This window comes from Rattus norvegicus, chromosome 1 (assembly GCF_021556685.1).
Source record: "Rattus norvegicus strain SHRSP/BbbUtx chromosome 1, alternate assembly SHRSP_T2T, whole genome shotgun sequence".
Lineage (NCBI taxonomy): Eukaryota > Metazoa > Chordata > Mammalia > Rodentia > Muridae > Rattus > Rattus norvegicus.
In genome coordinates this window covers 79,256,082-79,271,836 of record NC_141534.1, presented here as the reverse complement: position 1 = coordinate 79,271,836, position 15,755 = coordinate 79,256,082, and the positions used below count along the sequence as shown (strand labels likewise).

At 42.3% G+C, this 15,755-nt stretch overlaps 1 protein-coding gene across 1 annotated transcript in view; it reads left to right on the top strand.

Annotated features, from left to right (window-relative positions):
• Positions 1-15,755, top strand: part of Nlrp5 (NLR family, pyrin domain containing 5) — a 270,742-nt gene that overhangs the window by 27,641 nt on the left and 227,346 nt on the right. The window contains exons 5-8 of the mRNA XM_087603010.1: positions 2,879-2,959; positions 5,035-5,115; positions 12,514-12,591; positions 15,354-15,434. Coding sequence (XP_087459136.1) covers positions 2,879-2,959; positions 5,035-5,115; positions 12,514-12,591; positions 15,354-15,434 — 321 coding nt within the window. The remainder of the gene's footprint in view (positions 1-2,878; positions 2,960-5,034; positions 5,116-12,513; positions 12,592-15,353; positions 15,435-15,755) is intronic.

Sequence of the window (15,755 nt, the reverse complement as noted above, 5' to 3'; positions counted from 1 at the left end):
TTCTCAGAGCTACAAGTGATTCATGCTCCAAGAAATCGAACACCTCCGTCCTCTGCTGGCACAAGGCTTATAAACATTCTCACACAGAGACTTATAATGATCACTTAAAGGTCTTTGTTTTGAGGTGGTTGATTCCTGAGGAAGGAAACCTAAGGTTGATCTCTGGCACACACATCAACATGACACGTAAAATTCACACTTATCACATGCAACACACATGTGTACACAATTTTTCAATACTGGCAAGATAAAGGATTAGGAGCACAATTTTGGATGCCACAACCATACCTGAAAAGTCTCTCTGCCTGTCTTTATACTGCTATCCCCACTTACTTTAATGGAATGTTTCTTTCAGAGTATTGATGATTATAATTGTCTGCAAGATTTGGGGAGGCATTCTTAATTCTATTGGGTTATATTGTGAATCTTTTTTCTTTTTTTTTTTTTTTCAGAGCTGGGGACCGAACCAAGGGTTCTTGCGCTTGCTAGGCAAGCGCTCTACCACTGAGCTAAATCCCCAACCCCTATATCGTGAATCTTAAAATTGCCTTGAAACTTTCTTGGAAAGAAATGGTCCGCTAGGCTCCAGATATGGACTGCACTAACGGCATTGTGTTTGGGTATATAGCTGTCATGAAAAGGGTTTAATCTTCAGGCTTGTCTTGCTCAGTAAAGAAATGGTTCCTGCACTAGACCTGAGTTCAATTCCCAGAATCTGTCTAGATATGCCCCATAGGAGCGACATGTACCTATAAAATGAAAAAACACAAGCAGAGGAAGGCAGATCCCTGGTGCTTACGGGCTAGCCCAGTCTACCATGTGATATCCAGGTTTAGTGAGACGCTCGATAAATAAGATTGGAGACAGGAGACAAGGCTCAGAGGGTAAGATCACTTGGCTACTCTACTAGAGGAGGCAGGTTCAGTTTTGAGGTGGCACAGGCCAGCTCAAATCTATAAGTCTACTTCCAGGGCATGAGCACTCAGCAGGCACAGCCTCAATAACATACAGGGGCATACATACAGGAAAAGCATTCTTTCCAAAGACATGATAAACACATCGTTAAACATTAACATTGTGTGTGACTGGGACAGACATGAAAAGTCAACCTCTTGTCCATATTGGTGCACACAAATATGCATGTGGACTTACCCACTCCCAAATACCCACACAGAGAGAGAATCTTGACATCCAAGCTGAGGATATGCCCCTACAGAAAAGTGATTCCAAACTCTGACACTTTCTCAGCAGCCCATACCCAATCTCTAATGCGATCTTAAGTGTCTAAATCTTGTACAGGTAGCCCCAGCTGCAGGATTTCGTATGCCTAACAGCTGTATAATGTACAGAGGACAGCAGTTAACAGATCTCCTCTTCCTCTGTTAGCCTAAGAATGGAGGGGGGACTTAATACAGATGGTATCTCTGCTCGGAACAAAATATCATCTTCCGTTCACTACACCCATGTTCAAGTGATTCACAGCTGCCCTTGACTCCAGTTCCACAGAGTCCAGTTTCCTCTTCTGTCCTCCCAGGGCACCTGTAAGAACACATAGACATTGTCTTGGTCAGAGTTTCTATTTCTTCACAAACATCATGACCAAGAAGCAAATTGCTGAGGAAAGGGTTTATTCTGCTTACACATTCACATTGCTGTTCATCTCCAAAGAAAGTCAGGACTGGAATTCACAGAGGGCAGGAAGCAAAAGCTGATAGAGTCCCTAGAGAGATGTTACTTAACTGGCATGCAACCCCTGGCTTGCTGAGCTTGCTCTTTTATAGATCCCAAGACTACCAACCCAGGGACAGCACCATCTACAAGGGGCTGGGTCCTGCCCCCTTGATCACTTAATGAGAAAATGCCTTTAAGGCTAGGTCTTATGTAGGCATTTCCTCAACTGAAGCTCCTTTCTTTGTCATAACTTCAGCTTGTGTTAAGTTGACACAAAACAAGCCAGTATGAACATGTACAAAAAAAGATATGAATTATTTTCAAAATTCAATTGGGTGCCTACAGATGAAGGAGACCATGGCAAACAAATGTGGACCCACAACAACAAACACAATGTTGAAGACAACTCTAATTACAAGTATCAATTAAAAGCTAATTAAAATCTAATTACAAGCTGCTTACACGGGTCTAAAATTTAAAGGAATTGAGGATGAATAACCAACATGAACCCTTAAGGCCTATAAACCAGCACCTCATGGTGAAACCCACCCTGAGCCACACAGAAGTAGTATAGAACTCACAAGTTAGGGTCCAAATAATGGAGTGTCTTTGCCAATCTCTGCTTCTTTATTGTAGTTCTAGGGCAAAAACCTGCACAACAAACTACACAGAGCATAAAAAAAGCAGAGCCTTCCCTTAATCGTCTATATAATTTGGACATAAATGTTCTCATCCCATCAGGGACAATTAGACTGAGTTAACGCTTCCTCTCTGTTACAGAAAGCAAACTGGGGGTTGGGGATTTAGCTCAGTGGTAGAGTGCTTGCCTAGCAAGCGCAAGGCCCTGGGTTCGGTCCCCAGCTCCGGAAAAAAAAAAAAAAAAGAAAGTAAACTGACTCCTCCAGAAGAAGGTACTAAAATGGTTCCAGAATTCTAAGATGAACCTTAACTGCCTACAGCCCAGCACCTCCTTGTGACACCCACCCTAAGCCTCTCAGAAACTAGGAGAGAATGCACAGTTTGGATTCAAATGGGAGCATCTTTGCCTTTCTCTACTCACTTATTGTACTTGAGAGACAAAGGGCCTCACATCAACTTGTAGAAGGATATCACCTGAGCAGAAGCTTGCCTAACACTCTCTGTCGTTCGGACATGAACCGTTTCATCCCAACATGGGCAATAAGTTATTAACTCTGTTTTGTTCCAGAAAGCCCAACAACTCCTCCAAAAAAAGATGATAAAGCAACCCCGAAGGAAGAAGGATCAGAGGAGGAGCAGAAACCACCAGGTTTGCAGGAGGGGTGGGCTGTAAAGATGGTTACACTTACAGCCACATGCTGTGTAGGTTTCTGTCAGGTGAGTTAGACCTCCATATTCTTCTGTGGGCTCATGCAGGTTGGAGTTATTTCAGGGCACCCACATCAGGTGGCTCAGAGCTGGGTATAAATTCATCTCCAAGAAACCCAACACCTCTGTCCTCTGCTGGCAAAAGGCTCATGCATACCCACACATAGGCTTGAAATTAAAATAAAAAATAAGTCTTTGTTTTAACGTACATGTTTCCTGCTCAAGAACACCTGAAGTTGGCCTCTGGCACCACCAACATGACACACATGTTTAGCAACATTACCACTGATCACATACCACACACATATGTACAAGGTTAATTTTTCTACTTGTCGACACAAAGGTGTGGGAGGGTAATGTTGGGTTTCTCAGCATTAGGTGACAGGTCTCTGTGCCTGTCCTTTAACAGCTATACCCATTGGGCGACATGTTGCTTCTTTCAGGGTATATGACTTTCAATGTGTCTCCTAGATATGTGGAGTGCTAGTTCTTGGTTCCATTGGTTTGTATCATAAATTTTAAAATTGCCTTGACAATTTCATAGAGGGAAATGATCACCTACGTTACTGATATGCACGGCATTAAATTGCATCTGTGTTTGGGTATATAACTGTTAATAAGGTTGAAACTGGAGGCTTGTCTTGCTCAGTAAAGAAATGCTTTCTGTGCTTGGGCCAGAGTTCCAGTCCCATAACCTATCCAGATGGGCTGGTGGGAGGGGCATGTGACTATAAAACAACCACCAAGGAGGCAGAGACAAGGAGGATCCCTGCTGCTTGCTGGTCAGTCCAGTCAACCATGGTGAGATCCAGGTTTAGTGAGACTCTCCAAAACTAAGATTGGAGACAAGAGACAGGGCCTGGAGGGTCAACATCACTTGCCTACTGTTTTGGAGAATGCAAAATGAGTTTTCAGTTCTCACGTGCCAGCTCATATCCGTAAGCCTAGTATCAAGGAATTTGCCCTCTTGTAGTCTGAGTAGGAATAGCCTGCCTGGCACAGGGTTCAGGGGCATACGTACAGGAAGAGCATTCTTAAAGATAAATACATCTTTAGAAGTTAAGACTGAGAGTGACTGAGAAAGACGTGAAAAGTCAACCTATGGTCCACCGATGGTCACAGAATTTGCACATGGACCTGCCAGCGTGCATGTACACACAGAGCCGTGGCAACTAAGAGGAGGAGCTGCTGCAGAGCAGCAACTCCAAATGCTGATACTTCCTCAGGAGCCCGCACCCAAACTATTATACATTTTTAAGTGTCTGACGTTTGCACAGGGAGTCTCAGCTGCATGATTTCATGTGCCCAGCAGCTCCATCATGTCCAAAGGATAGCAGTTCATATCTCTCCTCCCCACCCTCTGTTCCCTCAGGATTGGAAGCTCATAGAGATGGTATCCCTGCCTTGAAAAGTAACATAATGTTTCACTTAAAGCACACACATTGAAGTGGCTCACAGCTGCCTTTAACTCCAGTTCCACAGAGCTCCATGTCCTCTTCTGGCTCCCTAGGGCACCTGTGTGAATACATGGACATGTCCCAAACAATAAAATGTATTCTTTTCCAAACCTAGTTACATTTCTAAAGAGGAAGTAGACAATCGGGAACATCTGTGCACCCACAACAAGACACACAAACCTGAAGACAACTGTAATTACTAGTATCAGTTACACGCGAATTAAATCTCATACAAGCTGCTTCTACAGGTCAGAAATTGGAAGGAATTGGGGATGAATAACAAAGACGAACCTTAACTGCCTATGACCCAGCTCCTCCTTGTGTGACACCCACCCTAAGCCTCTCAAAGGAACTAGGAGATAATGCACATGTTAGGGTTCAGATGTGAGCATCGTTGCCTCTCTCTACTGCCTTACTGTACTTGAGAGACAAAGGGCCTGACATCAAGTTCTAAAAGGATATCACCTGAGCAGAAGCTTGCCTAACAGTCTATGTCGTTTGGACATGCACTGTTTCATCCCAACATGAGCAATAAGTTATTAACTCTGTTTTGTTCCAGAAAGCCCAACAACTCCTCCAAAAAAAGATGACAAAGCAACCCCGAAGGAAGAAGATTCAGAGCAGGAGCAGAAATCACCAGGTTTGCAGGAGGGGTGGGATGTAAAGATGGTTACACTTACAGCCACATGCTGTGTAGGTTTCTGTCAGGTGAGTTAGACCTCCATATTCCTCTGTGGGCTCATGCAGGTTGGAGTTGATTTCAGAGCATCCACATCAGGTGGCTCAGAGCTGGGTATAAATTTATCTCCAAGAAATCCAACACCTCTGTCCTCTGCTGGCAAAAGCCTCATGCATACCAACACATAGGCATGAAATTAAAGTGAAATATAAGTCTTTGTTTTAAGGTACATGTTTCCTGATCAAGGACACTTGAAGTTGATCTCTGGCACCAACATTACATGTTGATCAACATTAACGCTGATCACATACCACACACATATGTACAAGGTTAATTTTTCTACTTGTCAACACAGAGGTGTGGGAGGGTAATGTTGGCTTTCTCAGCACTAGGTGACAGGTCTCTGTGCCTGTCCTTTAACAGCTATCCCCACTGGGTGACATGTTGCTTCTTTCAGGGTATGTGACTTTCAATGTGTCTCCTAGATATGTGGAGTGCTAGTTCTTGGTTCCATTGGTTTGTATCATAAATTTTAAAATTGCCTTGACAATTTCATAGAGGGAAATGATCACCTACGTTACTGATATGCACGGCATTAAATTGCATCTGTGTTTGGGTATATACTCTTAATAAGGTTGAAACTGGAGGCTTGTCTTGCTCAGTAAAGAAATGCTTTCTGTGCTTGGGCCAGAGTTCCAGTCCCATAACCTATCCAGATGGGCTGGTGGGAGGGGCATGTGACTATAAAACAACCACCAAGGAGGCAGAGACAGGAGGATCCCTGCTGCTTGCTGGCCAATCCTGTCTACCATGGTGAGATCCAGGTTTAGTGAGACTCTCCAAAACTAAGATTGGAGACAAGAGACAGGGCTCGGAGGGTCAACATCACTTGCCTACTGTTTTGGAGAATGCAAAATCAGTTTTCAGTTCTCTCGCATGCCAGCTCATATCCGTAAGTCTAGTGTCAAGGAATTTGCCCTCTTGTAGTCTAAGTAGGCATAGCCTGCCTGGCACAGGGTTCAGGGACATACGTACAGGAAGAGCATTCTTAAAGATAAATACATCTTTAGAAGGTAAGACTGAGAGTGACTGAGAAAGACATGAAAAGTCAACGTATGGCACAATGATGGTCACAGAATTTGCACATGGATCTGCCAGCGTGCATGTACACACAGAGCCGTGGCAACTAAGAGGAGGAGCTGCTGCAGAGCAGCAACTCCAAATGCTGATACTTCCTCAGGAGCCCGCACCCAAACTATTATACAATTTTAAGTGTCTGACGTTTGCACAGGGAGTCTCAGCTGCATGATTTCATGTGCCCAGCAGCTCCGTCATGTCCAAAGGATAGCAGTTCATATCTCTCCTCCCCACCCTCTGTTCCCTCAGGATTGGAAGCTCATAGAGATGGTATCCCTGCCTTGAAGAGTAAAATCATGTTCCCCTCATAGCACACACATTGAAGTGGCTCACAGCTGCCTTTAACTCCAGTTCCACAGAGCTCCATGTCCTGTTCTGGCTCCCTACGGCACCTGTGTGAATACATGGACAGGTCCCAAACAATAAAATGTATTTTTTTTGTAAGCCACCTGATGTGAGCACTGGGAACAGAACTGGGGAGCTCTGCAAGAGCAGCAGGCATTCCTAGCTGTTGGGCCATCTCTCCAGACCTTGGTAAAATTCTAAAAATAGATGATTTTTAAAACCCAAAGGAGAAGCAAATAGCCATCATACAGTGGAAGAACCTAAAACGGGTAGGATCTCATTGACCACTCCCCCAACCCCCTGGGATCTGAGGTTCTGGGGTACGGTGGCAGCACTGTCTGTTTGTGGTTTGATAATGGGAGTCATGTTTGCAATTCAAAGACACTGTGCATACTGTACACTGTGATTTTTTTTTATCTTTATTAACGTGAGTATTTCTAATTTGCATTTCAATTGTTATTCCCCTTCCCGGTTTTCAGGCCAACATCACTGAAACCCCTTCCCCTCTCCTACTATATGGGCTTCCCCTCCCCATCCTCCCCCCATTCCCACCCTCCCCACAACAATCACATTCACTAGATGTTCAGTCTTCCCAGGACCAAGGGCTTCCCCTTCCACTGAAGCTCTTACTAGGCTATTCATTGCTTTCTATGATGTTGGAGCCCAGGGTCAGTTCATGTATAGTCTTTGGGTATAGTACATGCTTAGTCCCTGGAAGCTCTGGTTGCTTGGCATTGTTGTTCATATGGGGACTCAAGTCCCTTCAAGCTCTTCAAGTCCTTTCCCTGATTCCTTCAACGGGGGACCCGTTCTCAGTTCAGTGGTTTGCTGCTGTCCTTCGCCTCTGTATTTGCTGTATTCTGGCTGTGTCTCTCAGGAGAGATCTACATCCAGATCCTGCTGGCCTGCACTTCTTTGCTTCATCCATCTTGTCTAATTGGGTGGCTGTATATGTATGGGCCACATGTGGGGCAGGCTCTGAATGGGTGTTCCTTCTGCCTCTGTTCGAAACTTTGCCTCCCTATGCCCTGCCAAGGGTATTCTTGTTCCCCTTTTGAAGACGGAGTGAAGCATTCGCATTTTTGTCATCGTTCTTGAGTTTCATGTGTTCTGTGCATCAAGGGTAATTCAAGCATTTGGACTAATAGCCACTTATCAATGAGTGCATACCATGTGGGTTTTTCTGTGATTGGGTACTTCACACAGGATGATATTTTCCAGTTCCATCCATTTCCTTAAGAATTTCATAAAGTCATTGTTATTGATAGCTGAGTAATATTCAATTGTGTAGATGTACCACATTTTCTGTATCCATTCCTCTGTTGAAGGGCATTTGGGTTCTTTCCAGCTTCTGGCTATTATAAATAAGGCTGCTATGAACATAGTGGAGCACGTGTCTTTTTCATATGTTGGGGCATCTTTTGGGTATATGCCCAGGAGAGGTATAGCTGGATCCTCAGGCAGTTCAATGTCCAATTTTCTGAGGAACCTCCAGACTGATTTCCAGAATGGTTGTACCAGTCTGCAATCCCACCAACAATGGAGGAGTGTTCCTCTTCTCTACATCCTCGCCAGCATTTACTGTCACCTGAGTTTTTGATCTTAGCCATTCTCACTGGTGTGAGGTGAAATCTCAGGGTTGTTTTGATTTGCATTTCCCTTATGACTAAAGATGTTGAGCATTTCTTTAGGTGTTTCTCAGCCATTAGGCATTCCTCAGCTATGAATTTTTGTTTAGCTCTGAACCCCATTTTTTAATACCGTTATTTGTCTCCCTATGGTCTAACTTCTTCAGTTCTTTGTATATTTTGGATATCAGCCCTCTGTCTGTTGTAGGATTGGTAAAGATCTTTTCCCAATCTGTTGGTTGCTGTTTTGTCCTAACCACAGTGTCCTTTGCCTTACAGAAGCTTTGCAGTTTTAGGAGATCCCATTTGTCGATTCTTGATCTTAGGGCATAAGCCATTGGTGTTTTGTTCAGGAAATTTTCTCCAGTGCCCATGTGTTCCAGATGCTTCCCCACTTTTTCTTCTATTAGTTTGAGTGTGTCTGGTTTGATGTGGAGGTCCTTGATCCACTTGGACTTAAGCTTTGTACAGGGTGATAAGCATGGATCGATCTGCATTCTTCTACATGCTGACCTCCAGTTGAACCAGCACCATTTGCTGAAAATGCTATCTTTTTTTCCATTGGATGGTTTTGACTCCTTTGTCAAAAATCAAGTGACCATAGGTGTGTGGGTTCATTTCTGGGTCTTCAATTCTGTTCCACTAGTCTATCTGTCTGTCTATCTACCAATACCATGCAGTTTTTATCACTATTGCTCTGTAATACTAATTGAGTTCAGGGACAGTGATTCCCCCTGAAGTCCTTTTATTGTTGAGGATAGCTTTAGCTATCCTGGGTTTTTTGTTACTCCAGATGAATTTGCAAATTGTTCTGTCTAACTCTCTGAAGCATTGGATTGGTATTTTGATGGGGATTGCATTGAGTCTGTAGATTGCTTTTGGTAAAATGGCCATTTTTACTATGTTGATCCTGCCAATCCATGAGCATGGGAGATCTTTCCATCTTCTGATGTCTTCAATTTCTTTCTTCAGAGGCTTAAAGATCTTATCATACAGATCTTTTACTTGCCTTGGTCACAGTCACACCGAGGTATTTTTTTATTATTTGGGACTATTAGAAAGGGTGTCGTTTCCCTAATTTCTTTCTCGGCTGGTTTCTCTTTTGTGTAGAGGAAGGCTACTGATTTTTTTGAGTTAATTTATAGCCAGCCACTTTGCTGAAGGTATTTATCACGATTAGTAGTTCCCTGGTGGAACTTTTGGAATCGCTTAAATATACTGTCGTATCATCTGCAAATAGTGATACTTTGACTACTTCTTTTCCAATCTGTATCCCCTTGATCTCCTTTTGTTGTCTGATTGCTCTGGCTAGAACTTCAAGAACTATATTGAATAATTAGGGAGAGAGTGGGCAGCCTTGCTAGTCCCTGATTTTAGTGGGATTGCTTCAAGTTTCTCTCCATTTAGTTTAATGTTAGCTACTGGTTTGCTGTATATGGCTATTACTATGTTTAGGTACTGGCCTTGAATTCCTATTCTTTCCAGGACTTTTATCATGAAGGGGTGTTGAATTTTGTCAAATGCTTTCTCAGCATCTAATGAAATGATCATGTGGTTTTGTTGTTTCAGTTTGTTTAGATAATGGATCATGTTGATGGTTTTCCATATATGAAACCATCCCTGCATGCCTGGGATGAAGCCTACTTGATCATGGTGAATGATTGTTTTGATGTGATCTTGGATTCCGTTTGCCAGAAATTTTTTTTCAAAGTTCTCAACATTTGTTAATATATTTTAGAAGAATGATCTAATGAAAGTATTCCAGGTAGCAACAAATCTGCTCACTTGCTGGCTCTGTATAAAGGAAATAGCTTTTTAATATAATGTACAGTGGAAATGATGTATTCAGTTAGCATATCTCTTGACACAATTGCATGGGCTGGGCTGTAGGAATACTGCGATCAAGCCTCCAGCCTGAGTTGTGGAGTCATGACCAAGGGAGAGAACGACTTGCACAAGTTGTTCACTGGACTCACCTTCAAATAGGCAAAGCGGGTTCGTAAGGGTCTGCCTTCAGGGACTCCCCCTGACCTACTTCCTCAAGCCAAGTGCCCTATCTCTGTTTCCTCCATTCTCCACAAAGGTCATCAGATTGTGAAACCATTTGTGAATTAAACAAAGGACTTAGGTTAGAGCTTTCATGAGCCAATCACTTCCGAAAAGTCCTGCCTTTGCAATTACTTTGGGGACCACACCTTCAACATTTGAGAGTGGGGAATATTTAATATCCAAACCACAGTGGAAATACAGCACTCCAGTTCATTTGTAGCAGAAATTTCCCTGATAATTACGAAGTGGAATCTCAAAAAGTCAAGATCTTTTAAGAAGCCACATTTATATTGAAGACCCTCACAAAAAAGAAAAGTAAAAAACTAAATTTGCCAGAATTTTATTGAGTATTTTTGCATTGATATTCATAAGGGAAATTGGTCTGAAGTTCTCTTTCTTTGTTGGGTCTTTGTGTGGTTTAGGTAAAAGAGTAATTGTGGCTTCATAGAAGGAATACGGTAGCGCTTCATCAGCTTCAATTTTGTGGAATAGTTTGGATAGTATTGGTGTGATGAGGTCTTCTGTGAAGGTCTGATAGAATTCTGCACGGAACCCGTCTGGACCTGGGCTCTTTTTGGTTGGGAGGCCTTTAATGACTGCTTCTATTTCATTAGGAGTTATGGGGTTGTTTAACTTGTTTATCTGTTCCTGATTTAACTTTGGTACCTGGTATCTATCTAGGAAATTGTCCATTTCCTGCAGATTTTCAAGTTTTGTTAAATATTGGCTTTTGTCGTAGGAGGGATGATTTTTTAAATTTCCTCTGATTCTGTAGTTATGTCTCCCTTTTCATTTCTGATTTTGTTAATTTGGACACACTCTCTGTGTCCTCTCATTTCTGGCTAAGGGTTTATCTATCTTACTGACTTTCTCAAAGAACCAACTTTTGGTTCTGTTGATTCTTTCTATGGTTCTTTTTGTTTCTATTTGGTTGATTTCTGCTTGAGTTTGATTATTTCCTGCCTTCTACTTCTACTGGGTGTATTTGCTTCTTTTTGTTCTAGAGCTATTTTTTAGGTGTGCTGTCAAACTGCTGATATATGCTCGCTCCTATTTCTTTCTGCAGTCCCTCAGAGCTCTGAGTATTCCTCTTAGCACAGTTTTCATTTTGTCCCATAAACTTGGGTATCATGTACCTTCCTTTTCATTAAATTCTATGAAGTCTTTAATTTCTTTCTTTATTTCTTCCTTGACCAGGTTATCATTGAGTAAAGCATTATTCAACTTCCAGGTATACTTGGGCTTTCTTTCCTTATTGTTATTGAAGACCAGCTTTAGCCTGTGGTGGTCTGATAAGACATATGGGATTATTTCTATCGGTATCTGTTAAGTCCTGTTTTCTGACCGATTATATGGTCAGTTTTGGAGAAAGTACCAAGGTGTTGAGGTGTTGAGAACAAGGTAAATCCTTTTGTTTTAGGATAGAATGATCTTATAAATATCTGTTAATTCCATTTGGATCATGACTTCTCTTAGTCTGTCTTTGTCCCTGTTTAATTTGTTTTCATGATCTGTCCATTGATGAGAGTGGGGTGTTGAAATCTCCTACTATTATTGTGTGAGGTGCAATGTTTGCTCTGAGCTTTAGTAAAGTTTCTTTTATGTATGTAGGTGCCCTTGTATTTGGAGCATAGATATTTAGGATTGAGAGTTCATCTCGGTGGCTTATTTCTTTGATGCATATGAAGTGTCCTTCCTTATCTTTTTTGATGAGTTTTCATTGAAAATGTATTATTTTCTAAACCAATTTACATTTCTAAAGAGGAAGTAGATAATGAGAAACATCTGTGCACCCACAACAAGACACACAAACCTGAAGACAACTCTAATTACTAGTATCAGTGACACGCTAATTAAATCTCATACAAGCTGCTTCCACAGGTCAGAAATTGGAAGGAATTTGGGATGAATAACCAAGATGAAACTTAACTGCCTATGACCCAGCACCTCATTGTGACACACACCCTAAGCCTCTCAGAAGAACTAGGAGAGAATGCACATGTTAGGATTCAAATGGGAGCTTCTTTGCCTCTCTCTGCTGCTTTACTGTACTTCAAAGACAAAGGGTCTGACATCAAACACTGTAAGGACATAAACCGAGCAGAGGCTTGCCTTAATACTGTATGTAGTTTGGACGTAAACTGTTCTCATTTCACCTTTAGCGGTAACACTGAGTTATTAACTCTCTATTTTGTTGCAGAAAGTACAATAACTCCAGAAAAGGATGATAAAGGAACCCAGAAAGATGAAGGATCAGAGGAGGAGCAGCCATCATCAGGTTTGCTGGGGGTGTGGGGTTTTAAGTTAGGTGCACTTCAAGCCACATGCTTAGGTTTTGATCTGAGGAATTATACCCCAAATTCTTGTGTGTGTGCATTCAGGTTGGAGTTGGTTGAAAAGCACCACATGAGGTGGCTCAGAACTAGGTATAAATTAACCTCCAAGAAATCCAACACCTCTGTCCTCTGTTGGCACAAGGCTCGTACATACCCACACATAGACATGGAATTAAGTTAAAAATAAGTCTTTGTTTTACAGTGGAGGATTTCTACAAAAGGACAACTAAGGTTGACCTCTGCCACTAACATCAACATGACACATATACTTTACACTTATCATATGCCACACACATATGTCCACAGTTAATTCTTCTACACTGTTGATAAAGTCTTGTCGACGGTAATATTGGGTTTCTCAGCACTAGGTGACAGTTTTCTGTATCTGTCCTTTTACAGCTATCCCCATTGGCCTGTATGTTGCTTCTTTCAGGGTATATGAATTTATATGTATCTGCACACTTTGGCCGTACTTCCTTGCTGGTTCCGTTGATGTATATCATAAATTTTAAAAATTGCCTTGACAATTTCATAGAGGGAAATGATCAGCAAAAATCCTGATATGCACAGCATGAAATTGTATCTGTGTTTGGGTATATAACTGTTCATAAGTTGGAATGGGAGGCTTGCCTTGCTCAGTAAAGAAATGCTTTCTGTGCTTGGGCCAAGGTTCCAGTCCCATAACCTATCTAGATGGGCTGGTGGGAGGGGCAGGTGACTATAAAACAACCACCAAGGAGGCAGAGACAGCAGGAACCCTGCTGCTTGTTGGCCAGCCCAGGCTACCATGGTGAGATCCAGGTTTAGTGAGACTCTCCAAAACTAAGATCGGAGACAAGAGACAGGGCTCAGAGAGTCAAAATCACTTGGCTACTGTTTTGGAGAATGCAAAATGAGTTTTCTGTTCTCACGTGCCAGCGCATATCCGTAAGCCTACTGTCAAGGAATTTGCCCTCTTGTAGTCCAAGTAGACATAGCTAGCCTGCCTTGCAAAGGGTACAGGGACATAAGTACAGGAAGAGCATTCTTAAAGATAAATACATCTTTAGAAGTTAAGACTGAGACAGACTGTTGATGCATAACACACTGCTATTATTGGTCTTTTTATATAAATATAAATATATATATACAGATATATAACTTGAATTTTTTGAAACTTTAGCTGTGCTGTCAACTTTGGAAAAAAGTATCCCCGTTTACTGTGTTGAGTTGGCACTGTACAGAAATTAACAGCCATATTGGTCTAGAAATGTTGAACTTAAGTTTTTTCCATTTGTACAGGGGTAACACACTGTATTAAATATGTAAGGTCTTATCTACGTGGGTTTGATTACAAAAACTAATAAAGTATTCTCTAAATTAAAAAAAAACAAAAAAATAAAAATAAAAAAAAGAATTAAAAAAAAAAGAAAATAAAATAGAGACCCCATATGTACAACAATGCCAAGCAACCAGAGCTTCCAGGGACTAAGCCACTACCTAAAGACTGTACATGGATTGACCCTGGACTCTGACCCCATAGGTAGCAATGAATATCCCAGTAAGAGCACCAGTGGAAGGGGAAGCCCTGAGTCCTGCTAAGACTGAACCCCCAGTGAACGGGATTGTTGGGGGGAGGGCGGCAATGGGGGGAGGATGGGGAGGGGAACACCAATAAGGAAGGGGAGGGGGGAGGGGGATGTTTGCCCGGAAACCAAAGAATTATTAAGTGCTAAATAAATCTAAAAAAAAAAAAAAAAAAAAAAAAAAGACTGAGACAGACTGAGAAAGACGTGAAAAGTCAACCTATGGTCCACCAATGGTCACAGAATATGCACATGGACCTGCCAGCGTGCATGTACACACAGAGCCGTGGCAACTAAGAGGAGGAGCTGCTGCAGACCAGCAACTCCAAATGCTGGAACTTCCTCAGGAGCCGGCACCCAAACTCTTATGCATATTTAAGTGTCTGACGTTTGCACAGGGAGTCTCAGCTGCATGATTTCATGTGCCCAGCAGCTCCATCATGTCCAAAGGATAGCAGTTCATATCTCTCCTCCCCACCCTCTGTTCCCTCAGGATTGGAAGCTCATAGAGATGGTATCTCTGCTTTGAAGAGTAAAATCCTGTTCCCCTTATAGCACACACATTGAAGTGGCTCACAGCTGCCTTTAACTCCAGTTCCACAGAGCTCCATGTCCTCTTCTGGCTCCCTAGGGCACCTGTGTGAATACATGGACATGTCCCAAACAATAAAATGTATTCATTTCAAAACCTAGTTACATTTCTAAAGAGGAAGTAGACAATCGGGAGTATCTGTGCACCCACAACAAGACACACAAACCTGAAGACAACTCTAATTACAAGTATCAGTTACCCGCAAATTAAATATCATACAAGCTGCTTCTACAGGTCAGAAATTGGAAGGAATTGGGGATGAATAACAAAGATGAACCTTAACTACCTATGACCCAGCTCCTCCTTGTGTGACACCTACAATAAGCCTCTCAAAGGAACTAGGAGATAATGCACATGTTAGGGTTCATATGTGAGCATCTTTGCCTCTCTCTACTGCCTTACTGTACTTGAGAGACATAGGGCCTGACATCAAATTCTATATGGATATCACCTGAGCAGAAGTTTGCCTAACACTCTCTGTCATTCGGACATGAACCGTTTCATCCCAACATGGGCAATAAGTCATTAACTCTTTGTTTTGTTCCAGAAAGCCCAACAACTCCTCCAAAAAAAGATGATAAAGCAACCACGAAGGAAGAAGGATCAGAGGAGGAACAGAAACCACCAGGTTTGCAGGAGGGGTGGGCTGTAAAGATGGTTACACCTACAGCCACATGCGGTGTAGGTTTCTGTCAGGTGAGTTAGACCTCCATATTCCTCTGTGCGCTCATGCAGGTTGGAGTTGAATTAAGGGCACCCACATCAGGTGGCTCAGAGCTGGGTATATAAATACATCTCCAAGAAACCCAACACCTCTGTCCTCTGCTGGCAAAAGGCTCATACATACCCACACATAGGCATGAAGTTAAAGTTAAAAATAAGGCTTTGTTTCAAGGTAGATGTTTCCTGATCAAGGACACCTGAAGTTGACCTCTGGCACCAACATCAA